Source organism: Manacus candei, unplaced genomic scaffold, assembly GCF_025592945.1.
Source record: "Manacus candei isolate 608988 ecotype Guabito, Panama unplaced genomic scaffold, ASM2559294v1 h1tg000046l, whole genome shotgun sequence".
NCBI classification, from domain to species: domain Eukaryota; kingdom Metazoa; phylum Chordata; class Aves; order Passeriformes; family Pipridae; genus Manacus; species Manacus candei.
Window position 1 is genome coordinate 5,759,175 of NW_026138094.1, and position 27,231 is coordinate 5,786,405.

Genomic DNA, 27,231 nt, shown 5'->3' on the forward strand with positions numbered 1-27,231 from the left:
CACCAAGACCTCACTCGCCACGGCCAAAACCTCCGCTGTCCCCCAAAGGCAATGCAGGACAGGGCGAGGAGCGCGGCTCCCTGCGGGCCCGTCAGGCGCAGCCCCGGCTCGGGAGGCGCTGCCGCAGAGCCCCGGCCCCCTCCTGCGGCCGGCAGGGAGGGGTGGGACCCTGGGAGGGGTGGCAGGACCCCTGGGGGGGGGGTGATGGAGAGACCCCTAGGAGAGGGGGCCAAGAGACCTGAGAGGGGCGCGACCCCTGCCAGAGGCAGCGGGACCCTGCGAGGGGCGGCGGGATGGGTGGTGGGACCTCAGAGAGGCACGGCCGCTGAGAGGGGCGGCGGAACCCTGAGATGGGCGGTGGGACCTCAAAGAGGCACGGCCGCTGAGAGGGCGGTGGGACCCTGAGATGGGCGGTGGGACCTCAGAGAAGCACGGCCGCTGAGAGGGGCGGCGGAACCCTGAGATGGGCGGTGGGACCTCAAAGAGGCACGGCCGCTGAGAGGGCGGCGGGACCCCCGGGGCGGGGGCGGGACCGTGAGGGCAGGGCGGGGGCGGGGGGCGCGGCCCCGCGTGACGCTCGCGCCCAGCGGGGCCGCCGCCGCCCGCGCTCAGAGCGGCTCGCGCGGGGCCGGGCGATGCGGGCGGGCGCGCGGCGGCGCGCGGCGCTGCTGCTGGTGTGGGCGCTCGCGGCCTGGGGAGCGCGGGCCCAGCGGCCCGGCGGGAGCGCGGGTACGGGCCGGAGGGGCCGCGGGGCTCGCGGGGGCCGGGCGGCATCGCTGCCCTTCTCAAACAGCGAAACCCAGCGGAGCTCCGACCCGCGGAATTGAAAGGTGTCGGGATGTGTAACACTTCTGTGCTCAAATTTTCAGAAAACGGGACACGCTGTGTCCTCTCGTCTTCATCGGAGTTTCCTGAAGGATTTTTCACGCCGCAGGAGAGGAAGGATGGAGGGATCGTTATCTACTTCATAATTATCCTGTACATGTTTTTGGCCGTGTCCATTGTGTGCGATGATTACTTCCTACCCTCCCTTGAGATCATCAGTGAATGTAAGTGACATCCTGATCTTTTCCCTGTAAAACTGAGCAGCTTGGTGCTCAGTTCTCTTTAAACATTCTCTTAAAAACATTCTCTTTTAAAAAACTTCAAAGTTTGAGTGCTCTGAAACAAAACCAAACAAGCTTCAGTCTTTCTGCAGACATATCAATACAGTATTTAATTTGATACACAGGATCAATGTTAGCTTGAAAAAACCTTCTCCGATTAAACTGCACAGGTATTCATTTAGTATTTGCTTTCTGACTGCAGGAAAATCTTAACACTTCCTCAGTATTAACTAAACTGACAATGTAGCTCTGGGGTGCACAGTGGCATGTCCAGGTTACTAGTAAAAGAAATAAAAAAAGGGGGGGAAGGCTGGTGTGTGGAACCAAACCAAGAAACCAAACCTCTCCCTGTATTAGAACATAGGAATTTAGCACCTATCTAGAGTTTCTTTCTATGAAAGTAGTGAACAAGTAGCAGGATGAGCTACTGTTTACTTATTAAAAGTATGACACAGGAAGCAAAGGAATACTGTGGTTACAATGGTTCTCTGACATCTAATCAACCTGTACCAATTTCCCTGGCTTAAGCAGACCACTGAATTAAAGAGATGGTCTTGGCTGGGAGTTCAGCTTTTCACTGCCAAGAATTAAAAACATTCCTTAGGGAAACTCATCCCTGAACACTGGAAAACATTCTCCAAACCAGAACACTTACAGAAAATGTAAGTTTAAACACTGCTGTAGAGCTGATTTTTTTTTTAATTGATGATAATTAAGCATTTGTCAGACTTCCTGCATGGTTGGCCAAACATCCCTCTTCTTTGTGCAGAAGACTTGATCCCCAGAGTGAGTTACATTTCAGGAACAGTCAACTTACCAGGACAAAAATCTCATTTCTTTCAAGCAAGACACAGGCTTTTATACTGTCCATACGAAGTGAAAATTTGTTTTTAAGAGTGCAGCACAAATTTGCATGTAACTAGTGCTTCTGGTATGTGAAGACACAGTAGTATAGATTTCCCTGGAAGACAGATAGACTTGATATGGTTCATGTAACAATATCACACCAGTTCACGGAATTTCCCCACAATTACTACCCATATGAAACACAGTTGAAGCCTGCTTACAAATGCCTATTTTACAAGAAATATGCACATGATCTCAGAAATTCATTATCAGTACCTCTTTTCTTGTATTTAAACTAATTTCAGTAACAAAGTTAGAAATAAACTAGCCCAATAAATGAGGTTAGTTTTCAAGATATTATTTCATGAATCTCAAATAAATGCATTGACTGTACAAAAGTAATGAAAGTTCATTCTATTAAACTGTAGTAGCATCTAACATTAAATACTAATGCAAGTAAAGGGTACAGACTACTGAAGTATCAATTTGCTCTATACCCAGGCCTTGGCCTCTCTCAGGATGTTGCTGGAGCAACCTTTATGGCTGCTGGAAGCTCTGCTCCAGAGCTTGTCACTGCTTTTCTAGGTATGTTTTGACTCCTTAGAACCTAGAATTCTTTTCCTTGTGTGTTGAACTGAAACATACCAGAAAGTCATTTTCCTTACAGGAGCTTTTGTGACAAAGGGAGATATTGGCGTCAGCACCATCCTTGGATCAGCAATCTATAATCTTCTTGGTATTTCTGCAGCTTGTGGACTGTTTTCCACTGTGGTATGTATCAACTTTGATAGTTCTGCTCCTAAGAGCCTAATAGTTATCTATTCTCATTTTCCAAGAAAAGCCAAGGGAGACTTACTATGACAACTGCCAAGTTTATTATTTAGTAGCAAAACCAGCATGTAATCAGTTTTAAGATAACTTGCTATGAAAGTTTTTAAAAACACTAACTTGTTAAATATCATACTTAAGTCATTCCTAAGAATCTTAAATTTTTACATAATATAGAAACAACATATTGATGCAGCATTTACAGCACTTAGTGAAAGTATTACAGAGAGGTTTAAGAAAAGTAAATGACTCTGATCTGCAGGTTTCCAGGCTATCCTGTTGGCCGCTGTTTAGAGACTGTCTGGTCTATACAATCAGTGCAGCAGCAGTCCTTGCGATGATCTCTGACAACAGAATTTACTGGTAAGAGCACAAGCTGTGTTGAATTCATGTTGACTGGAGATTAGCGAGACAGTGTTTTGAAAAACAAACAAAAACCCCCAAACTTCAAGTAGCCTGAACTGCCGTTCACTAACAGAAATAAACATCCTGTTGGCTTTAAAAAACAGAAAGTCACAATGCTTGTAAAGATTATTACCTAAACATTCAAACTCTGCATATTTATAAAGTTTGATCTGCATAGGTTTGTCTGTACAGACTTCACAATTTCTGTCACAACTGTTCTAGCATAGCAATTAGTGTTCATCATTTACTCCTTTTGAGCCTTTCCTTTCACAGCAGAATTGTTCACAAAAACATTTGTCTGCCAGAAGATCATGAGTTTCTGATGTTGCAACTCTTCCATCAACACCAAAACTCTTGTTACCTCAAAAAGACAGTCAGGTCCAGCACTAAGTCTCTTGAAGTTTCTAATTTAACCATCACATGAAGACTCAGTTTTGCAAACATCAGGAAGATGTTCAGTCAGTAAGATTCCCTGGGAAACATGCAGCTATACAATACACAAACAAGGTTCTGCAGGGGAGGGGAATTAAACTGCTGAAAGACAGGGGGACACTCACAAACTTCCATGACATCAGCCATACAACTGCAAATAGATGCTTTTGTGTGTTTTCCTTTTGCTACTCATGCAAATTTTCTCTCTCTACTTATACCAGCCACTGGGTTCTTTTATACTACATGTTACATAAAACCTGTTTTTCATTCTAGGTATGAAAGTGCATCCTTATTATTGATATATGGGTGTTATATTCTGATACTGTGTTTTGACATTAAAATCAACCAATACCTCATGAAAAAGTTCAGTCCCTGCTGTACATGTTTTACAAAAGCTATGGAAGAGAATGCAGAGCAGCAGCCACTGGTTGGATGGAGGGAAGAGAGTGGACCTCTAATCCGTCAGCAGTCAAGGACAGACAGTGGAATTTTTCAGGATGAGCTGGACTACTCTCACCTTTCTACAAGCTTACATGGGCTTGATGAAATCTCTGGAGGTACAACTACTATTACAGCTGTCTCTAGCACTCTGCATGCCTGTCTGCATCAGTTCTAATCAAGAGCAGATTCTGAGATAGTTTTAAGATTTTGTTCACAGAAGAACTCCAGCATAGTATTTAAGTAAATAATATTCTAACCTGGAATATAAAATTAAGCAAAATCAGACCGGTGGTATTTATATGAAGTTAATTGCTAGAGAATGTAAGCATAGTTGCTCATTTTTGTCATATTAGAACTTCTAACTGTCTTTGCTGTGTATATTTGAAACTTCCCAGCAATGCTGCTTGTAAAATGCACTACCACCTGACAGCCACACTGGTACTGTACTAATAGATGCTATTTTCTTATGACAATGACACATTCATAGCCCAAGAGATGCATCATATCAGAAGGAATAGCTGTGATGTGGCCACAGGCCATGTTTCTTCTTAGGCAAAAAAACAGTAGTTTTTTTGGGAAATGTTATGGGTAAACCTTTATAGAGAAGTTCATTTTTCATCCACCTTGGTGATGTGGTAATAAAGAACATTTTAATCATAGAGTACCAGGTTGGAAAGGGACCCCAGGGATCACCTGGTCCAACCTTTCCTGGCAAAAGCACGGTCTAGAGAATATGGCCCAGCACCTGTTCAGCTGAATCTCAGAAGTGTTTAGCACTAGGAATCCATCACTTCCTGAGGAGATCATTTTAGTAGCTGATTATTCTCATTGTGAAAAATGCTTTTCTTGTGTACAAGCAGAATCTCCCCATGAGTAACTTGATTTCAAAATTTTGTCCAGAGTGATGCAGGTACTGGGCAATACTACAGCTGGAACTTGAGGAGGTATTTTTTACCTTTTTTCAGTATTCTCACAAGTAAAGGACAGTAATATACTGTATGCTATGGATTCAAATTTAATTAATGCTACAATTTAAAATAGTTACTTTTTCTTCACCAGATCATCCAAATGTCTTCACCATGCCTGAAGCAGATATGAAGAGAATTTTGTGGGTGTTATCGCTTCCCATTATCACACTACTCTATTTGACTATACCAGATTGCAGAAGACAGTTTTGGAGGAACTGGTTCATGGTGACATTTTTAATTTCAGCAGCATGGATTTCTGCAATAACTTATGTTCTCGTATGGATGATAACAATAGCAGGTAGGTACCCAAAGTGCTCCTGCTATACAGCATCAACCAACCAAGAATCACTGAAAAAACATTTTCTCCCTGTGAAGTTTCCCTTTCCACAACCGTCAGTTTAGCAACTCAGACTTCACTGTAAAAAAACACAACAAGGAAAACCCAACAGAAACTTATGTTTGACTGCTTAGTTGGCCACCCTCTTCCATCTAATGATGGAACACTTTTGAGTTTAGCTGCTTCACACTACTTACCATCACAGGAAGGAGGATTTGTTTCTGTAGCTACAAAAAACCAGCCTATATTTAAAAAGAGTTTCATTAAACTGCTCATTAAGGGAAACAATTAGATACACAGCAATAAACTTGTCATGCTGAAGGCTGACAAACACAAAATCCACAAAGACTGGAATTAGAGGTTAAGGTTTTTGGAAAAGATCTGTTATTTCTGCACCTGTATTTTTCATGAGTGCTATAGTAAGAGACTTGGCATTAAATTAACTGCCAAAAAACGTCCCAAATTTTTGTACTATATTATTTCAACTATAGCATCATGTGTTTATTAACCATTCTTGATGTGTGTGTGTATGTAGATCTCTTACAAATCTGCATCATCAAAAACTGAAGCAGTGAAAGGATTGTGTTTAAGTGAGGGAAGGGGTATGAACTTGTGTGTAAAAACATTCTACTAAATGTTTTAAGGTACCTTAAGGTATTAAAGGTCTCCTCATTTCACTATTTCTCCAGTCAGCTTTAAAGAAATCAAGTTTTTAATTTTAAGAACAAGCAGAAAACAAAACTCTAAACCAGAAGGAAATTTTACAAAGCTTGCCATTTCCACCTTATAGTTCACTAATCCTACTCAAGCATTGTGCTAGCTCAGATATGAATAACTCCTTGTTCAGTGCAGAAACAGACCTACATGTTTGGTAAACCTTTGAGAAATAACTAGTAAATGGCTGGATACAACAATCACCACGTTCACCCCTTGGTCAAATAATTTTCCAGTTGTATCTAAAGAGCAAGGGTTCACTGTTCACTGTCTGGATGCTAGAAGCCTTTGAAACAGGATTCAAGTCAAAGTTATTGCTGTTCTACAAGACAAAGCATTAATTCATATGAAAGCAGGTACAGTGGAGATTCAGTAGTGTATTAGTTCACCTTCAACAGTCATCACAGGCAGTACTGGGGTCTTTGGCCCACTATTTCTAGGTAAAATATGTTCTACTTACATGTTAAAACACTAAAAGTTACACACACATAATATTCAAGTCCAGATTCTTTCATGAAGGTTGACTCAAAGATTCTATCGTTGCATAATCAGCCTATCAGAATTGTCACAAAGGTGTCACAGCTGGGGACTAAACTTAGACGGTCAAGAACAAACCTACCTCAGTACACCTTTCTGTTGCTAGCAAAGAAAATCTGACTACTTATAGCAAGACATTGCCACTGATACACAAAATTAACTAAAGGCTAGAAAAATAATACTATTCTATCTTTATGGTCAGTTGCCAGAAAAAAAAAAAACAAACAACCCTACACATTAAATAGAAGATAAATCTATCTAATAAAAAGAAAAAATAGATTCTCCTGAGTTTATATTCTGTCTTATAACCTTCAGAGGGCTAGAAACTACTGTTGGGTACATAAGGCTGGTTCATTCATACTTCACCTTGGTTTGACCCATTATTTTCCAGCCTGGATGGTTTATAAAAGTTGATTTTGTTGGTCGCTCATCCTACAAATCTGTTAGGAGCGATGGAAGGATAAAGAGAGTACAAATTCTGCAACAGGATCATGTTAGTCCCTCTGAACCAACAAACAGTTTCAAACATAAATTTACTGGGCTGCTCTAGACTAAGATGGTAAGTAATAAACAAGCATTGCTGACCTAGCTTAGAGCACTGCCTCTTATTTTATTAAAATTGCTCTTATTAGAGTTGAAATACTGCAAGTAAGAATTCAGATTTCAACAATAAAAAATATTAAGATAGTTTTTAGTGAACAAAAAAGTTTAAGAAAAACTAATTACTTAATAGCTTGAACAGAGGTGTCAAACACTTCAGCATACTGACCATTCTGAATGGTACAACTGCTAAAATGGTTTTGATGAATCCCTGTATTTTAACTGAAAAATGAACAGAGTCACAGGACATGTGGGGCTAAGAAAAACAGACAGTGGGGGAAAAATAAGCTGCCCTTTTAGTAACAGTTTAAAACTTTTCTTCATTTAAACAAGTATTTACCTAACGGAACTCACACTTCCAAAGGGTTACTTGTACTTACAAGTCATATAAAAATTCTGCATTTTGATTCTTCCAAATCCAAGTACTTTCTAATTGGAGCAAAATGGTAAACATGTAGTTGAGACAGTTTTCTCCTAATATCTTAATGACCCTCCTACCCAAGAAAATTCATGTGCTTTTCCCCTTCCCCTTTAGAGAGGGTGATTATAAGAGTTATTGCTTCATAAGTCTTTCGAACGCTAACGAGGAGACGCCCAAAACTGTAAGAGAGACTATATTTTCTAAAGTTGAAAGCAAAAAGAAAGAAAAAAAAGTAGTTGTTAGATATTTAAACATCTACTTTATCTGCAAGAAAAAATTCATAACTGCTATTTTCTTGACCACTGGAGACATTCCACACAGGTCTTTGAGAAACTTAAGATGGTTACTATACTACAGTTCCTTTTTTATTTGATCAAAGAACAAGGACAGGATGGTATTTCTTTGTTGTTCCTCTTGTTTTGAACTGCTTTGTGATTTAGTCATTTCATATGTAGTCAAGTTAGCTGACACATTCCATTTGAAATTACCGTATGATTACTAATTCTTTCTTTAGCAAACATAGTGCAAAGCACTGTGTTTGGATGAAACCTAACTAAAAACATACTTGCATTTTCCACCGTTATTTATCAACTGCAGGTGAAACACTGGGAATTCCAGAGTCAGTAATGGGTCTCACATTACTAGCAGCAGGAACAAGTGTACCAGATACAGTTGCAAGCGTGCTGGTCGCTCGAAAAGGTAAAGATTTTAGTATTCCGCCTCATGCCAATGGATGTGTTTAAGAGGTATGAAGAAAAAAAAAAGAATTCTAGTCAACACTTCCAGGAATTCAAGGAGTAACTTCAAAATTTGTGCTCCAGATTCTAGAGCTTAAGTTTACTAAAAATAAATAAATAGCTTACCTGAAAAAGCTGTGGCTCAGACATTTCAAAACTTCTCAGAGTATCTCAGAGAAGTATTCTAGATTGATCTATTTGTTGTTGATCAAGTATTACAGTTTTACTGCAGAACACAACTGTAGGTCTTGGTATTTTAAACTTAACTGGACCTTAGCCTGTCTAGCTTATTTTAAGTGCAACTGTGCAGATGCTGGTGATTTAGGGAGATATTTTTATGCTTGTGGTACCCAAAACCGTGTTCTGTAGAATCATGACTACAGTTCCTTCGATGCAAAATCTGAAAAGAGTGCTCTGTGAGAAACTGAGGGCTGACAGCCTGTTCCTCCAAAACAGTTTGGTAATTTCATCCAATACAATTAAGCAAACTTATTTGCCTTTCTTCTTTTACAGGAAATGGAGATATGGCTATGTCTAACATTGTAGGATCCAACGTATTTGATATGCTCTGTTTGGGAATACCCTGGTTTATAAAAACTGCCTTCATAAATACATCAGGACCCATAGAAGTGAACAGCAGTGGTCTGACATACACAGCCATTTCTCTTATCTGTTCTGTTGTTTTTATTTTTCTGGCAGTTCACCTAAATGGCTGGAAAATAGATAAAAAACTGGGAACCATTTGTCTTGTACTGTACTTAGTATTTACTGTACTAGCAATTTTATACGAACTTGGCATCATAGGAAACAATCCTACAAGGGTCTGTGGTAACTAGTTTTAATCAGTGATTATACTGATGAAAAAAATTAAAGCAGGAGGAAAAGATCAGTTTCTTCATTTAGTCAAAATAAAATAAAATAAAAAAAACAACTCCAAACTCCCACTGGGCTCTAAGTCTTATATACAGAACTAAGTCATGTCATCAAAGTAATATTAAGAACAAAAACATCACAGCTTAACTGGAGCCCTTTCTTTTAGAGTCAGGAATTACAGTATGACTACAACACACATATAAAACCAAAATCCTGAAAAATAAAAAGACATCTATTTTTTACATTACAATGTTGATACACACTGGAGGGCAAAAATAAAAACCAGAAAACACTAAATAAATCCCACTATGCAGTCTTGAGATTAACAGAGAAAATGGCTTATTTTATTAAAAACAGTATAACCATTCATTTAAACTGAATGACTAGAGACACTTGGCCTAATTTTCCAAAGGCACTGAGCATCCAAACCTTCCACGGTCAACAGGGACCTGCAGGTGCTCAGTGCCTCTAAAAAAACAACAAAAATCAGGCAAATTGTCTTTAAAAACCAAACATAGTAAGATTCAGTTAACAAGTATCACAGTATATTAAACACTATACTGTTAAAGGCTGGTGGGATTTAAAAGTTCCTTTTTTACATCTTTTGTAAGCATACAATGTTACTAAAAATGACTTGCTAAGATAGAGAAGCTAAACAAGACATAGGAATGTTCCTGAACACAGAGTTTTAAATTATGCATTGCGATCCAAGCGGACATCAATTTCTCTGCCACTGATTTTTATGCCGTTCATTATCCTACAGGCCTTTTCAGCAGATTCTGGTGAGTCAAATCTGACTGTTCCACAGCCCTTTGATTTTCCATTCTCCATTTTTATTTCTGCAAACATTACATGACCTGAATAAATAAGTTAAACAGCAGTTATTTCAAGTCCTCAGTGCACTAACAACTTAGAGAACTCAGAAGTGATAAAAAAACATTTCTAAGTATAATCTAGGGGAACATATGAAACTGGCACTTCCAAACTGATGGTACATTCACTCATTCAGGCAAGGGGACATGGGACAAAACAGCAGTGAAGAATCCAAATTATGATCCACTATTTCAAATCTTCACACCAGCATTAAGAAGAAGTATAACTATGCCTGTATTTGACCTCAAGTTTGAAACAAAGTGCCCTGTAAGACTCAGAGAAAGGTCTGTGTTTCATTTACAGACACTGACAGAAGGGTGAGTATTGACAGGCATTAACTGAACTGCAGATTAGTCCAGTCCACTGTGTTCATCACAAAAACATATCAAGCAATAGCAACAATCAAACAGTTTTGTTAAGAAGCTGCAGAGCAAAATGAATGTCTTTAAAATGATGCAGTTACCGGGTTAGGAGTGGTGGATAAGTAACATGCACTATTCAATTCTCGCCAAGTCTTCTTGAGGTTGGACACCCAACTCACGAGGCATTATTTTTATGAAGATGTCTTGATACCTCTAAGAATGTTCAGTTCCCTGGAGCTAATGAGTTTCTGCTTATGGTGTGTTATAGCACATCCCTCCTGAGCCCCAGAATGCCACTAGGAACAAAAAACTTGTCCCTAAAATATATGACTTTATTTTTAAGTATCATATAAGACTGGCCTTTCACTGAAAGAAACTGAACACGGGGAGACAGTCTTTGTATTTCCTTATGACACTGACACGAATACAATCTGTTGCTTGTAATTCTTAAAAGCAACTGAACATAATTACTACATCTGTTAGCTGAAAAAGAAATGATTAAAAAACCCAAATTCTGAAAAATCTGAAAGTTGCCAGGCATTTAAGACTTAAAAAAAGAAAGAACTTGTTGCACTATATCCTCCAGCTACAAAAATAACATCAACACCTTATAATTTTTCATAGTTGAACTGTGAGTTCCATTAATATCAAATCTGCAAACAGCTGTATAACTGTCTTAGACATCAGCAGTGTTTTAGATTATTTGTCTTTTCTGTCTCTCCAAAATAAAAGTCATCCTGTAATTCAGTTAAAGCTTTCTGTTCTGAAAGTGTTTTCAAAACACATCATGTATTTTTATACCCAAGCTTTATTTTTTGTTTACTTCTGTGAAAAGACAAACTTTTCTGAATTACATTAAAAAAATTACTGAATATTTGTAGCAATCCTTTATCTTATATCAAAAGGCCCCTTATTTCTTAAGATAAAGGGGAACATTACAGCCTTCAAAGATGCTAATCAGGATCATCTGTATGCCTAAAAAACCCAATCTGCCACTTTGGCAAAATTACTATCTCTGATTTGATGCAGCACCATTTCTTGAAGTAATGCATGACCTGTACAGCCATGCCTAAAAATTATTTATATAACTCAAGAAAGCTGGGTGAAGTAAGAAAGATTAAGCTCACCAAACTGTCCTTCAGAGTAAGGCAACAGTTTTGTCTTCCTGTCCTCATCTAATAAACACCACATAAAACATGAAGCTGATGGAGCTGAGCAGGGGTAAGATTCATATACATACCACACTGACTGAATTTCTCCTTTAGCTTCTGCCAGGTCAAGTCAAAAGGAAGCTAGAATGAAAACACATTATTGATAACAAAATATTACAAAGAGAAAAAGAGCATGGAATCAAATATACACACAAAATAAGCTTGTGGTTTCTACATATTCAATTGCTTACATTTCTCACAAATATCTGGTTGCCTTTAGAGCCCAATCTCTCTCTTATGCCACTTCCCATGGGGCCAGGCACAAACCCTCGGTCGATGTCGATGTTCCTGTCCAGGCCTCCACCCATGGCTGGTCCCATTCGATCGAATCCGGAGCTCATCCGATCCATCCCCATTCCTCCAGCCATACTGTTCATACCACCCATTCCACCACCTACACAGAGAAAGAAAGGGAGGGTAAAATAAAAATCTCTTTTCAGTAATAAACACAAAAGTATTTTGTATAAAAATAAAATAAAATTCTTGCATTAGGAGAAAAATAACTTTATTAGAACTGCTGTAATATAAACCATCACTTTCATACATGCACAGTGATTTATCCAGTGGCATGGCTAAGATTTTAGGACAAACCATTACAAGACACAAAGTGTCAGTTCTAAAATAAAAGACCAAACTGCATCAAGCTGTTAGTCATACCACCTAATGTAGCAAAATGTTGAACACAAGTATTCAGATTCAAAGGCTGTCCTGTTTAATTTATAAAAATGTTACACCCTGTACCAAAAAGATCAAGTAAATAACTGTGGCCATGCTAAGATACAGATAATTTGACCAAATACACTATTGTTTATTTGGCTTCCTGCATTTACATTGAGCTTTAGTTAATGCAGCAATACCCACACTTAATGACAAAATCTTCCACAGAAGGCATTGTTTTGCAGAGAACAGAAGTTACTGCCAGCACTGTAAAGAGCATGGACTTCCCTATGATACATGCAATGAAATATATTAATATATATTATATAAAAAGAACTAAAAGCAATGGCATTCAAATATTATTTCTGGATTCATAATTAAAAATTAATGTACAGCAAAACTATCAAGATCATTCAGGAGGGATATTCTTTTTAAGCCTTATGCCTTTCAAGATTGGCACTAGCAAAATTTTAGTTTGTCATCTGTTCTAGCCTGAGGAACTCAGACATTTGCTGCAATACAATCTCAGTACTGGAGCTTTGCACAAAGTTAAACTGAGTAATAATCTGAAATTCAAGCCTGATTTTTTATTTCAATGATGACTGATTACTGAGGTTCAGCTTCATGAACTTTACACAAATAAATGTGCCCATCTCTCTCTTTTCTGGAACACAAGTTTACTTTAATCGCCCTTCCCTCCAAACTAGAAGTTAAAACCATTTCAAAACTAAGATAAGAGAAAGACTATATTACCAAGTTTTCTTCTGAACTTTTACCTCAACAAAAGAGCTTTGAAAACTATTAGACCTGCAGTCACATGCAACAGAACTCTACTTCTTCCATAGACAGTGAGACACTACCCTACAAGGAAATCCTCTGATACAATTACATGTACACCACATCATTACATTGCCTATGCATTTATGTTCTATTGAAACAAGTTAACCTACTCATTCCAGATCTTACTGGGCCCATGCTAGGTGCTCCCATTCCTCCTGCAAAAACACCAATCATTGCACCACCTAAACAGAGAAAAATAATGAAGTGACATACACTGAAACCACCAGTTAGTGACAACAACAAAGCACACGCTGATGAAGTGCACCGATCTCAGTGTTACCTGGCACTACATATCTACAGAGCACTTTAACCTGTGCCCTTAATTCCTCCCTTTCTACTATGGGATTTAAGCTACTCTGATTTCTTTCTAGCTTTTCTCCCCTCTGACAGTCTGCCAGCAGCACAAACATGGTAAAACTAAATGAGCCATTTCCCACATTGGGAAGAACAACCTCAAAACTCAAGGCTTCATCTTATTTGAACTTCACAGTACAAAAATTCAGCAATTCTGCTCCAAATCAAACATCCTCAATTTCACTAATTGATGCCACAGCCCAATCAAAGACACCCTCCTTGGTCTCAAGGTTACTAAAGCCAAATGCCTTCACAGTATTTCCTCTTAAAATACCATTAACCTAAATATTGTACAGGAGTACAGTAGGACCTTCCCTGATTAAACACGGTCTCTATTAACTACTGTATTTGTGAGTGCTGTAATTTATTTAAGGTTAAGTTGGGAAACTCTAATCTTGATTCTCAGAACACTCTTTATATGGTAAGATTGCTGACAGGTTGCAAGATGAAGCTTGCTGGGTCTACTGAATGAAAGACTCCCCACCAGTTTCTCACAGTGCCCATGTTCGTGCATTTCAAAACCAATGTATTACCAGAAGACTCAGAGCCCACTGCTTCCATGAACATTTACAACTGGAATCACTTTGCATTTTCACTCAGGAAACACTGGATGTTTATCCAATGTTGCAAGTAGCCAGATTGAAAGTATACATTCTAAGACATTAATGACAAGGCATTTATCCTAGCTCAAAGGACAAGCTTGTTATGTTCTTATCACTTCCACACAATTATTTTGTGTTTAGTTTTGGGCCTGTCATGACAAGAAGGAGTGTGCCCAAAAAAGGGCAACAAAGCTGGTCAAGGGTCTGCAGCACAAGTCTTGTGAGGGGCACCTGAGGGAGCTGGGAGTCTTCAGCCTGGAGAAAAGGAGGCTCAGGGAAGACCTTATTGCTCTCTGTAAGGCTGCAGAGATGGGGGGGTCAGTCTCTTCACCCAAGAAACAAGTAACAGAACAACAGGAAATGGCCTCAAATTGCACCAGGGGAGGTTTAGATTGGATATTAGGAAAAATTTCTTCACAGAAAGGTTTGTCAGTCACTGGAACAGGTGGAGGAAGGAAGGGGTGGAATCAGCATCCCTGGAGGTATTTAAAGTTATGTAGGTGTGGTATTTGGAGACCTGGTTTAGTGGTGGACTCAGCAGTGCTGGGTTAAAGGTTGGACTCGAGGACCTTAGAGGTCTGCTCCAGTCTAACGATTCTGTGATTCATCCAGGTAACAGCACAGTAACAAAGTGCAAGAAGGCTCTACTGTTAAGCACTTCCAGGCCTCTGAAGATAGAAGAGTAACTCCTTTGAGGGAACCCCACTGTCAGCAAGACATCATCTATAAACAAAACAAAGCTGCCTCAGAAGAGGCAAAGAAATACCATTCTGAGCTGCATGAGCTCAGAAGGCAGGAAGAAAACTGAGGGCACCTAAATTCACCATTCCTATCCAATGCTACGTGATTTGCAGTAAAAACAATGTTCCACCATGCATTTGCAAACAGGCTCTGGGGAGCCTGTTCCAGTGCCTGACCACATTCTGGGTGAAAAACTTTTCCCTAATATCCAACCTAAACCTCCCCTGACACAGCTTCAGGCTGTTCCCTCGGGTCCTGTCACTGGTCACCACAGAGAAGAGATCAGGGCCTGCACCTCCTCTTCCCCTCATGAGGAAACTATAACTGTGACAAGGTCTCCCCTCAGTCTCCTCTTCTCCAGCTGAACAGATCAAGTGATCTCAGCTGCTCCTCCTACAGTTTTCCCTCCAGACCCTTCACCATCCTCACAGCCCTCCTCTGGATGCAATTTTCCACAGAAAATTTAACAGTTACCATACCCATCCTTCCAAAAGACTCTCCAAAACCACGGTTCAGTGCCATCTCACCACGACCAAATTCCCTTTCCATGTTTGCTCCCATTCCACCACGGAACATTTCTATAGAGAACAAGGCAAAAAACCAGGAATATTCTGTTATTAACATCGAAGTTTATGCTCCGACAATACTTGTTTCACAGCTGCTTGTTTAAATAGACGTGGGTCTAATGCACAAGTCAGAGGCACCCATTAAATGTTTAACTCTCACGCCAGTTACTAGGCCTCCACTCAGGCAACTGTTTCCTCTGGACTCATCTATATTACCCATCCCTAAAGGAAGAGCTTTTAATAAATAAATATTAGCAAACTAGTAAGTGCACAGGAACGGTGTTCAACTACCTCCCATTCGGTTGACTCCAAATCCTCCCATATTGGGCATTCCTTCCATTCCACGAAATCCAGCAAGTCCTGTAAAATAAGGACGAGTGTTTTCTATACAGTATTAAAGAAACACTTAAAGCAAAAAACTTCACTGCACGTACCGCCTCCCATTCTACTCATTCCACCAAATCCTGGACCGTCTATTCCCATACCTTTAAACCAAAAAGACAAACAACATTTAGAAGACAGGCAAGATCCTCATGGATTTTTAAACACTCACAGATAGTTAAAATCTCTAAATCACACTATACAAGGCTTCCTTAATCAAAAGTCTGTCATTCTTCCAAACACAGAAGTGACAATTTTAAACTGTACAACTTAAAAATTAAGAATGTGGATTTACCTCCTGGACCCATGCTCCCCATTCCACTGCCCATGCTCAACTGTGTTGCACTGATGGGTTGTCCACCTGGTCCAAGTCCCATACCAATGCCACCAAGACCACCTTGAAAACAACAAAATAAGTATCATCAGAAGAGAGATTTTCTTCTGTACAATACAGAGACCACAGTAAGCAAAAGCACTATTAAACTATGCCAAAAAAGGCACTAAATTGTGCCCAAACATGTATCATCACATATTAAGTGCAAGCAGTAGAAAACAGAGTGTGCACTCACGAGGTAACTGTGAGCCTTTGCTGTCCGCAACACGGAAATCTTCGTGAGGAACTGATTTGTCATCCTGATAAAAAAACAAGGATGTCATGCCACGATCCTTTCAATGTTTTGGCAGAGACATTATAAGGTAGCAAGAAATGTAAGCAACTCACCATTTTTACATGCATGGGTCTATCAAACAGGAATTGTCCATTGAACATCGCTGAAAAAATGCAAGTCAAGGAGTCTACAGAAAGTAATTTTACTATTTAAGAAGAATTAATGTAATAACTTATTTTATTTCTGTAGAATAATTAGGACGCTTATCTTTCCTTACCTGATCCTTAGAATGCCAGCAGATGCAATACAAGCTGTTAGGTACATGGAAGTCAGTTTAACAACTGTCATACTCTTAGATATTTTAATTTAGTTCAACACCACCAGGAACTTTTAGACTTTAGCAGTAAACTTAGTCACTTTTACAAATGTAATCTGTACACTATTACACTCTACTCCCTATACACAAGCCACAAGGCAAAGAAGCACCATTTGCAAAACTATGCCATCAGAAGCCATTAAAGACTAATCCATATTTGATCAATTGTTTTCCAAACCCAAGGATACATATTGCTTGAACAGCTTCAATTGCTTGTTCAAAGGTAACTGTTCCCATCCCTCGACTCTTGCCATCTTTATCTTCTTTGATGTCGGCACGCTTCACAGTTCCAGCAATGCTGAACACCTCCTTCAGCTTCTTCCAGCCAACTTTAAAGTCAAGCTGACACACAGAAATACATTAGTGAGTTCAGTGCACATCTCTGTTCTGCCATTACATTTGAAGAGATTTCCTGCATTGCTGTTAACTCTTCAGCTTCACAAAATGCTTGATGAATGTAAATAGCCATGATTTTGTAATATACACACACTACATCAAAGTCTAAAAGCAACAATTTATTCTATGTACATGTATTTTACTTTCATTAACATACTAACGTTGAGGAATGGATTCGATCTTGAGAAGAGCAGCTGTACTTCCACAAGCCCTCCTGCAGATACAGTTGTTTCTTGTGCAGGTAAAGAACTTACATTGTTATATTTATTGGAACTTCATTAAGTTAGTCCGAAGTAACTAGCAGATAAACTGAAGTGTATATTTAATAAAAAAAAATGCAGTTGTAAATAGCAAAAAGATGTATAAAATATTTTTTAATCAACAAATAACTATGCAATAATTATAAGTGCATGCCAGCCTCAAAAGTTTAATGTATCTTTCCATGTCCAAAATATGAATATATACAACCTTTTCAGTTGAATATAGTAATTGTGAACTAATTTCCAACTTCCTCTTTAATATATAAAACTGAACTACGCAGGTATAAGACGTCTTACAAAGATCAAGTATTAAAGTTATAAAATGCAGTTTTAAACTTACATTAGCAACAAAAATAGTGGACCCAAGCCTGCCTGCCTGCAAGTTACTGATAACTTCAGGAGGAATGTTTGGATTATTGAGAATAGAAGGTGGTAAATTCATTATTCCAGGTGCTGCATCAGGTCCATGTCCTCCTGGAAACTGTCCTCCCCCACGCTGTAATGCCCTACGAGCATGTTCTCCTTCAGGATCCTGAAACATGGGCAAAATAAAGCCACTTAATGACCAACAACAGGACTGGCAACAAACAAAAAGTACTGTTGAAATTCTACATAAACCCATCAAAATTATCAGCTGATATCCTTGTCCACGTCAGAGGGATCAAAGACTGAATTAGCATGGAGACCTAATTCCCTCACCTCTAGAGGTGGGTCCTTTTAGATGAGGGTTGAGCCATACTGGCAAAGCACATGCTGAGGAAGTGTGCACTGCCACTTCATGTGCTGCACCTACCCTAGGGACAAGTAGAGAAGATTTCAAGCTAAAGGACTGTCAGTCTGGCACCTTCCTCCAGGAACTGAATTAATTTAATTAGGTGGTGGATTTGTATTATTTATTAATACCACTATTAAAGTTGTAATAGGATAAGAAGAACTGCATCAGATACTGTGATATAGTACACTACAACAGAAATGTTGGTATTATTTCACTTTCCAGGCAGCACAACTTCTCTACTTCCAGCTCCCTTGTTGCACATATGTAGTAGTCTGACAATTAGCTCCTTCTGTGCCATATTTTGAGGCAGGTAAGCAATGTAAACATAAAAATTATTTAGGCTGGAAAAGACCTGATGACACTAAGGTAAGAATATGAAGTTAAAGTTGTTTCAAAGAAAAACAGCATTAGATTATTTTGACTTTAGGATTTTGGCCAGTTCACTTGGGATAGCTTCTGCAAGCCAACAGGCACTTTAGTCAATTAAGAAAATTTCATAAAAACTTAAACTGGAAATTACACATCTAAAACTGTCAAAACACTGTATTGTCATCTCAGTAGCTACAGTACCTTCACTATTTCAAATTCAAAACAGCAGCAATAACCATACCTCTTTAATATTCAGGGGTCTTCCACTAAGATCATATTTGTTCATAGTGTCTAATGCTTTCTTAACAAATTCTTCATCTTTGAATTCAACCACACTTAGAGAGAACAAAACATTTAGAGTATTAAAATAAAGTCCAAAATGCCAAAACAAATAGAATGTTTGAATATCAGTGTGTTTCTACACACTTAGAAAAAGAAACTTACCCACAACCCTACATCCATGAGATTTGTCATCATATGTAAAGAGAAAACAAGCAAACAAGAAGTCAGTCAGCACATATAGCAGAGCAATGAAGATTCCAGTTAAAGATCCCAGCTCACTGTTAAATAACTATACAAGTTATTTTCAGCTTCAAAATCCATAATACGTGTTCTTTAGTGGTAGCCAATCTGAATTTCTCCTGCTTTCTCAATATACATACCTTTCAAATGCAAGAGAACACATTGTCTCTTACTCTCTTAGAGTCAAACCAGAATTGGAAAAATGCCACACAGATCCATGTAAGGACAATTGGGGAGAGGAGGTGGGAGGGAAAGGGAGGAAAGAAAATAACCCCAAAACATAACCAAAAACCAATCAAGACACTCATCATGTCATTAAAAGCTGCCCACTGACTAAAGAATTCAAATCTACCTATATCGAGTATACCAGTACAATGAACAGGGAGTCTGCAAACCTCTTCAGTATTACAGCAGAATTGAGAAATTACCTTGTAAGAAAATAACCTGATTGACTGCACCAGAATCCTTCTAATAAAGCAAAGAGTAGAGGATTGCTTTAAGTATAGCAAAGCTGACAGCATGTTTTAGTTTTAACAAGTATTAAAGAAGTAATTTACAACAATTGATACAACCTCAGCTAAGACTCAAACCTGCATTTCTCATGTTCTCACTGCAGGTTCAGAGCTGCTATCGGCCCAACTTTTGACTATTTTTAAGAAGACAGAGGAGCTTTAACAATCTTCACTCCTAGTGCCTCATTGCAGGCACTCTGCTGGCTACCAACCATCTCCATCCATTTAGTTTTAGGAAAGCAAATACATTAATCCAGTGTTTAAAGTACCAACCCTGCAGAGCTGTCAAATCAGGCACTTCACACAGTATATTCTTAGCTAACATTTTATACTCATTGGCCCCGAGAATACTACACTAACAAAATTTAAATAAAATTAGTGGTTTGTTGAACGTCCTTTATATGAAACAATTTGTACCAAAACAAAGGTGTTGGCTAAAAAGAATTAAGTAAATGCCATTTGTTAACATTTACAGAAGTACTTTGTCCTTTACAGCCAGCTAGTGTGAGTTGCATGAAAGTGTCAGACTACTTCTAATACAGAATCCTCAAGGCTACCTTAATGAAAATCAGTGTAAAAATGAAACTTACTTTCCAATAACTGGTACAGGTATTATACAAAAATAAAACTGCTGAGGAACTTTTAAACCTCTAGCAGATTGTTGCCCACGGCACTTACCCTTGATTTTCCTTCAGCATCCTTAAACAGCTCCACGTATGTAACCTCACCAACTACATAAGACATACAAAGGGAAAATACCAAGAGACAATGCATTTAAACACCAGTATCTTTCTTTACTGTGCCCCTGTGCACAAGTCTACAGAGAATCACCTATTATTCACCAACAATCAAAACCAGACCAACATACCTCCTGTCAATGGCTATGTAATTTAGCTAATTTTCAGAAATATGCAGCAGCCACATTCTCAAAAGCTAAAAACAAACAACTATATTTAACCTAATTCATACTACAGATCATATTTTGGCCAGTATGATATAGTTGGTGAACAAATTCAGATATAGAGTCCCTTAACCTAACAAATGAAACGTCAACGTTCACTGGAAAGTGTTACATTTATCATCCTACTCACAACACCTGTTTTAAGGTGACTTTCTACCTGAATATCTTCAATCATAAGTTTGCCTTCAATAATAACCAAATTTACACATCAAATATTTCACAGCAAGCGACTCACTTTCTAAAGTAGGAAGTTTCAGTGAATAAACCAATCAAATAGTCACGTCACCTTACAACAGATAAACCAGCAGTTACAGAAGGGGTACTGGCATTTTTCACAGCCTAAAAGCCAAGTGTGCTTTGCATTACTTTTGAAGAATCAATTTTTCAAGGAAAACACAGAACTAACTTTTTACAAAATCCGTATATTATCATTATTTTACCCCAAACTTAAAACAAAATTTTGGGGGCAGTAAGATTTCTCTATCAGAACTGCAACAATAGTAACAAGCTTTTAAAACAAATCTCCAGACAAACAGTCATGGCAGCAGTGACAATGCAGACAAAGTTAATGCCACAGCCAGATTCCACCAAAGAAATACAAAACAACTTTTGAAAAACATCCCTTATTATTCATGTTAACACACTTAATGTGTTGCTTAAATACAATAGCCCTCGAAGAAAAAAAGAAAAACTACAGAAACTACAACTAGAGACGAAACACAATCTCTTTAGGAAGTCATGAGGTCATGCATATACTCTCTACTGTCACACCAGAATGGCAGAAGGTTTGAGCACTTCATTTACCCATCCTACCCTGCAATGCAATTGTCTCGGATGAAAGAAGGGGAAGGGAGATAGATGTACCAAGTAAAGGCCAAAACAAAAAAAGGCAAATCAAATCTGTGTGGCTCAAAGGACACATACACTGCATTTGAGTCCTATCCCTTTCTGTGTGAAGTGTATTATAAGGAATAAGTTACCTTTCTCTCTCATAAGATCTTTAATAGCTTGCCATTTCATGTCATACGGGATGTTGCTAATAAAAACTCTATTACGATTAACAGCCTTCTTGTCTCCAGAGCCTGCATTCTTCTCCTTGGAATAGGGCTGGAATCTATTCTTGTTTCCAAGAGAAGGGATTGCCTTCGCTTTTGCAACATACTTCTCTTTCACAGGTGCTTTCCCCTCTTTTGCTGTCTCATCATTTTCCCTACATTTAAAAAAAAACAAACAAAAAATCCAAACAAAAACACTATTAGTCTTGTATTGGATCATTAGACCATCATAGCTCCTATATATATATGTGTATATACATATATATGTGTGTGTGTGTGTATCTACCTATCTCTATATATCCATATTTATCTATGTAGCTGCCTATCTCCTATGCTATTATAACTTCCAGGATGTTAAATGTTGCTTTTCAAGTTAAGAAAAATAAATTCACATTACAACTGTAATTCCAAAATACATGGTTTTATCTAGAACAAAAATAATAACATTACAATATCAAGTAAAGAAAGTACATCTTGCTATTTCAGTTACATTCCATTTCACGGAATCAAAGAATCTGTGACTGGTTTGGGTTGGAAGGCACTTTAAAGATCATCTCGTTCCCTGCCATGGGCAGGGACATCTCTCACTGCTCAGAGCCCCATCCAACCTTGAACACTTCAGGGATGGGGCATCCACAACTTCTCTGGACAACCTGTTCCAGCACATCATGTCTGTCAAGATTCACAAACACAGTACTATAGACTACTACAAATACCAAAACAGAATGACTCAGTTGAAAAATCAGCTCTTAGCACCCATGCTTTGGTGCTCCCACCATCTTCACATCACATTTAGCCAAGTTACACAATATTCACCCCAAAAGTGAGAGTTGAAACGCTCTAAGTTACAAAGCAGCTCAGTATGCTTTATTCAATGTAATAATAATATATCAAAATCAACTCAATTTGTAAATCAAATTGTATTTTATCTACCACATAAAGAATTTTTATTCACAATTTGTGCCAGATTGATTTCAGACAGAAATTAAAATTCAACTAAGAACAATTACTTTTTCAGTCTCACTGCTTAGCACTACTAGAATTTGAAAACTTGCTAAATGCATGGGGAATAGCTGTATTAAGACATGATATGCACCTTAGACTAATTAAGTTACCAGATATTATCCACCAGAAACAACAAAATAGACTTCTGGCCTCGGTCTTTCAAAAGTTTACCAACAGTAGCTGCTCCCCTTTTACAATTTTTTAGTAGAACATTTGCTGCTTCTCTTTTAAAGCAGCCCAAATCTCAAGTTCAATGAAACAATACACTTTGACCAGAATTGGATTAAATATCAGAACTCTGTGGCGCTCTTGACATTGTTACTATCCCGAGCTGATTTAATCTGCTACCAGAGGCTCAAGGTGCCTGAATTGTTACTTTAAATTAGGAGAACTGCTGCACTAAAAGATCCACTGAATAAAGCCACACAAATGTGACCCACTAAACTTAGAGACCCACATCACTGTCTACTTAGTTAACTAAGAGAAGCTTAAAAAGTACTTTTACACAAATATTTATTTAAGAAGCTAGCATTATCCACTCGAGCTGGAACAATTAGAAGGTGATGTCCTACAGAACTGACAGAAGTAACTGATTGTGAACCCTCCTTATATTACATCACTGCCTTTACTTTATTTCTCACATTTCAGAAGGCTTAGTTTTTATCTCATTTTGATACTTTGGAAGGTTGCTGGTAGAAAATTAGCCAAAACAAGCATTTCAGTTTTACAACCACAACATATGGTAAGATCACTGATTTTGGATTAGCTGAGATGAGTATTTTCAGCTCTCTGCAAAGTTAACCAAACAATAAGTGGAAATCTTGCACTCAAAAGCACATACAAGTAGCCAGCCTTTCATGTATTATCTACTCAAGCTTGGCCACATTCCAGGGAGGAAGAAATTCAAACACATCCATATTCCTCCCACGACTTTTTCCCCAATTCTGAAATACTCATACGATATGAACTTCACAGTCCTTGTGTTTACCAGTGGATTAAGAGGAAGATTAGCAACTGGGAAATGCCTGGACACTCCTCTGGGCCAAGTATTTGTAAAATTTAAAACGTTTCAAGTCAATGACATGTTATCTGGCTGAAGCATCCTCCAGTTTCCCTCTGCATCATCCCTCCTCCACACCATCCTGCCCCTGTGACAACATAATTCTTGTGTGGCTGGGTAATGAAGTGAAATGGAGGGAACAATGCAGGAACTGGAGAGAGCCAGAGGGAGAGGAGAGGGAAAGAGTAGAGTGTCAGGTTTTCCAGTCAGAGCAGTTCCTTCCAATCCAGTTCCATTTGCAAATGCAAAACTCCTGTCCAATGAAGCTCCTAGCAAAAATCCAAGTTCTTCCTTAAGTTTTAGGATTAGAGCAATGGATTCTCTTTAGCCCTTTAAGCTCTTTCCTGCTTACAGGATTATGAAACAGCCCCTTGGTGCTCAGTGCAGTGCACAGGAACAGACAGGTCTCCAAACAGGGAATCCACAGGCTCTGCAAGACCTGGCTGTACAAATCAGTAGAGAGCAAAGAGGATACAAGTCTGGCACAAACTCCAAAATCTGGGAAACAAGATGACACTTCACTTAGTCTGGGGATCACAGCCAGTCTCCTGAAAATAGAGGATTAATTAAAGAAACGATTCTTCTTGCAAAACTCATCTGCCAAGATCCACACAGGCCAGTGAACAAGCTGGACGCAGAGATCCTTTTATAGTTCTTACCCTCCTCCTTGAATATTAAAAATAATTTCAATCAAATAATACATTCAAAGTAATGTCACATTAGTCACCTACAGACCACAGAAAAGACAGCCTCAGAATCTATGACTTGACATTTTCTTGAGGGAAAAACAATAGTAATTTCTAGTCTTCACCTTTTGTATGAGCTACACATTTTATAGATTTAATTAACATTTGCCTTTGTAATCATGAGCAAATTTCCAGTATTGGAAAAAAAACCCTACAATTATTTCTTTAAAAGAAAAAAAAAGCATGTCCTCATTGATTAGCAAGAGCAATTACACCTTTGGAAAAAAAACCCAAAGCTTTTGAACTTTCCATAAAGTTTTGGAAACAAAAGACAAGGTTTCCATAAACAAAACTAGCAGCCTAAAACATAATAACCACAAGATACACCAACATGAAAGCCCTAAAAGCTGATCTTTTAAAACCAAATTTCTACTTCTCTGCTCACAGGTGTCCACAGTAAGATCAGTTGAGATAGAAATGCAAGAAGTTCAAAACATGTGATTCCAAAGCACAGCTTTGTTGTGTGGAACAATTCCCACTGCTCAGTACAATAAATTTATGGAAGTGTGCATGTTGAGACCAGGATTCCTTTCCAATTTAATGAGTGCTAATCAAACCAGGTTACTGATTTATTTTTTTAAGTAATACATTTCACCTGCCCACTGACACCTTCATCCTTCCTACATGTTTTGGGGAAGACTAGAAACTGTATTCGAAAGAACAAGATTTGTATCTCTGTCACCAAGAACTCTGCATTACTTTCACACTTCAAGTTGTGATTTCTACTACATGGAATGACTGGGATTTTTCATTTGCTTGTGAGGTTTTGGAGGGAAACGAAGACATTGCTGACAGGAGCTATACAGAGAAATTAAGTCATTACTTCAACAGCAGCAACCCCAAAAGAGCAATAAAAATTTATACACCTAAAAGGAGCAAAAGGGTGACAATCTTCCTGTGGAAATTCATTTCTAATCTGTGTAGTTTGGAAGCTGAGGGCCAGACTCAGGAGGGAAAAAAGCAAAACCACAACTTTTGTTTTATAGTAATGTGAAATTTATAACTTGTAAACTAAACTAAATTTCACAGGGCGTCAAGTAAAGGCATGAAATATGCCTTTATTCCTCCAGCTTGATATTGAAGTTGGTCCCTCATGCATTTTTTAAACACAACAGTATCAGAGCTGGGCTGCTTGGAACATGTCAAAACTTAACAGACCTCAACAGCTTTGATGTACTGCAACAGTAAGTCTACTACAAATCCATTTTCCCTCCAAGGTTTGAATGAGATTAAACGAGATATGGAAATTCCAACGATCTGAGGCCAAAACCTAGTTCATGTAAAGAGTGACAACCCTCAAAGCCTAACATCAAGAGCAACCGCTCACAAAAAAAGTTATTCATCGTATTGTTCTAGAGAGCTGGTAGTTCCAGCTCCCTTATACTATGTTCCTTTTAGACAAGGATCTGCATACTCCATGTATAAAAATGTTACAATTTACAAGCAAACTTCGTGCACGCAAGTGTGGTTTTTGTTTCTAGAAAATAAATCACTACAGGGCTGCCTTACCACCCTCACGTAAACAAAGAGTAGTTCAAGGGCTCCACAGAACACACCGCCCCGGCCACAAGTGGAAACGTGACCGGCACCAGAAACGACGCGGACACCCCTGGAAACGGGTCCCGCAGCGCTGCCCGCCGGGAGGCCCCACAAGGCCCAGCCCCCGCGGCCGCTGCCCGAGCGCCGCCGCCCCCCCGTGCCCGTGCCCAGCCCGCGGCCTCCCCGCGCTCCCCGGGCCGGGAAGGGCCCCCAGCCCCGGCGGTGCCCCAGCCCCGCGGGGAAGGAGCCTGGAGCACGGGGGGGTCCGGCTGCCTCCCCCCGCCCGCGCTGCCCCCGCCGCCCGCCCGGCCCTGCCCCGCGCTGCCCTCACACACATTTTGACGCCATTAGCGCTGCCCGCGCCGCTCCCGGGCGCCGCGGCCGCCGCCGCCTCCTCATCCTGCGACGGCTGTTGCGGCGGCTGCTGCTGCGGCGGCGGCTGTTGCTGCTGCGGCTGCGGGGGCTGCTGCCCGGCCGCCTCCTCGGCCCTGCGCGGCGCGGCCGCCTCGACCCTGTCGCTCTCCGCCATCTCGTGCCGGGCCGCGGCCCCGCGACCGCCGGTTTGAAACGGGCCCCGAGCGCCTCGGCCTCGCCGCCGCCACGGCCAGTCTCGCGAGAGCGGCGCGCGCGGCCGGGGGAGGGGAGCGGCCGGGGGAGGGGAGCGGCCGGGACGCGCGCGCCGAGGCTTTGCGCGTTGCCATGGAGACCCAGCCCCGGCCGCCATGGCCGCCGCAGGGCGGGCGCGTCGCGTCAGGGACCTCCGCTGAGTCACAGAATCACAGACACAACCACTGGGGTCATCGAGTCCGCACATTAACACAGCACGGCCAAGCACATCGCTAAACCATGTCCCCAAGTGCCACATCTGCACGTCTTTTAAATCCCTTCAGGGATGGTGACTCCGCCACTTCCCTGGGCAGTGTGTTCCAGTGCTTGGCAACCTTTCCATGAAGAAATTTTTCCTAATATTCAATCTAAACCCCCCCCGGTGCAACTTGAGGCCATTTCCTATCATCCTACCACTTGTTTCTTGAGAAAAGAGACCAACTCTCACCTGGCTCCAACGTAATTTCAGAGAGTTGTGGAGAGGGATAAGGTCCCCCGGGGCCTCCTTTTCTCCAGGCTGAAGACCCCCGTCTCCCTCAGCTGCTCCTCACAAGACATGCTCCAGACCCTTGACCAGCTTTGTTGCACTTTTCTGGACACACTCCAGCA

At 40.0% G+C, this 27,231-nt stretch overlaps 2 protein-coding genes across 10 annotated transcripts; one reads left to right on the plus strand and one right to left on the minus strand.

Annotated features, from left to right (window-relative positions):
* Positions 1-9,280, plus strand: SLC24A5 (solute carrier family 24 member 5). 2 transcript variants are annotated; one of them, XM_051797228.1, is made up of 9 exons: positions 1-161; positions 870-1,049; positions 2,454-2,537; positions 2,620-2,723; positions 3,043-3,143; positions 3,891-4,174; positions 5,118-5,324; positions 8,233-8,334; positions 8,886-9,280. In XM_051797228.1, exons 2-9 carry the CDS (start codon positions 983-985, stop codon positions 9,206-9,208), a joined length of 1,272 nt encoding a protein of 423 aa, XP_051653188.1. In that variant the 5' UTR covers positions 1-161; positions 870-982; the 3' UTR covers positions 9,209-9,280. The 2 variants fall into 2 exon arrangements, with proteins under 2 accessions (XP_051653188.1, XP_051653187.1); XM_051797227.1 differs by lacking the exon at positions 1-161 and adding an exon at positions 636-729.
* MYEF2 (myelin expression factor 2) lies at positions 9,252-26,616 on the minus strand. Of its 8 annotated transcripts, none has more exons than XM_051797229.1 (16): positions 26,352-26,616; positions 21,592-21,821; positions 19,061-20,381; positions 18,858-18,951; positions 17,813-18,004; positions 17,005-17,158; positions 16,554-16,603; positions 16,402-16,465; positions 16,128-16,229; positions 15,886-15,936; positions 15,740-15,811; positions 15,365-15,463; positions 13,299-13,370; positions 11,883-12,085; positions 11,721-11,772; positions 9,252-10,102 (listed from the first exon to the last, which is right to left on the minus strand). In XM_051797229.1, exons 4-16 carry the CDS (start codon positions 18,900-18,902, stop codon positions 9,939-9,941), a joined length of 1,320 nt encoding a protein of 439 aa, XP_051653189.1. In that variant the 5' UTR covers positions 18,903-18,951; positions 19,061-20,381; positions 21,592-21,821; positions 26,352-26,616; the 3' UTR covers positions 9,252-9,938. The 8 variants fall into 8 exon arrangements, with proteins under 8 accessions (XP_051653189.1, XP_051653191.1, XP_051653192.1 ...); XM_051797231.1 differs by having other exon boundaries at positions 15,740-15,784; positions 26,352-26,615; XM_051797232.1 differs by having other exon boundaries at positions 15,743-15,784; positions 26,352-26,614.
* Positions 26,617-27,231: the final 615 nt, after the last annotated feature.

Bases quoted from the DNA above. Each gene is read 5' to 3' on its own strand.
- MYEF2 (XM_051797229.1), bottom strand. From the start codon at position 18,902: ATGAACAAATATGATCTTAGTGGAAGACCCCTGAATATTAAAGAG. The intron at 16,230-16,401 runs GTGAGTGCACAC...GTTGTTTTCAAG, and splicing joins CAAAGGCTCACAGTTACCTC to GTGGTCTTGGTGGCATTGGT. The intron at 12,086-13,298 runs GTAGGTTAACTT...TTCTCTGTGTAG, and splicing joins CCCAGTAAGATCTGGAATGA to GTGGTGGAATGGGTGGTATG.
- SLC24A5 (XM_051797227.1), top strand. From the start codon at position 636: ATGCGGGCGGGCGCGCGGCGGCGCGCGGCGCTGCTGCTGGTGTGGGCG. The intron at 2,538-2,619 runs GTATGTTTTGAC...TTTTCCTTACAG, and splicing joins GCTTGTCACTGCTTTTCTAG to GAGCTTTTGTGACAAAGGGA. The intron at 2,724-3,042 runs GTATGTATCAAC...TCTGATCTGCAG, and splicing joins GTGGACTGTTTTCCACTGTG to GTTTCCAGGCTATCCTGTTG.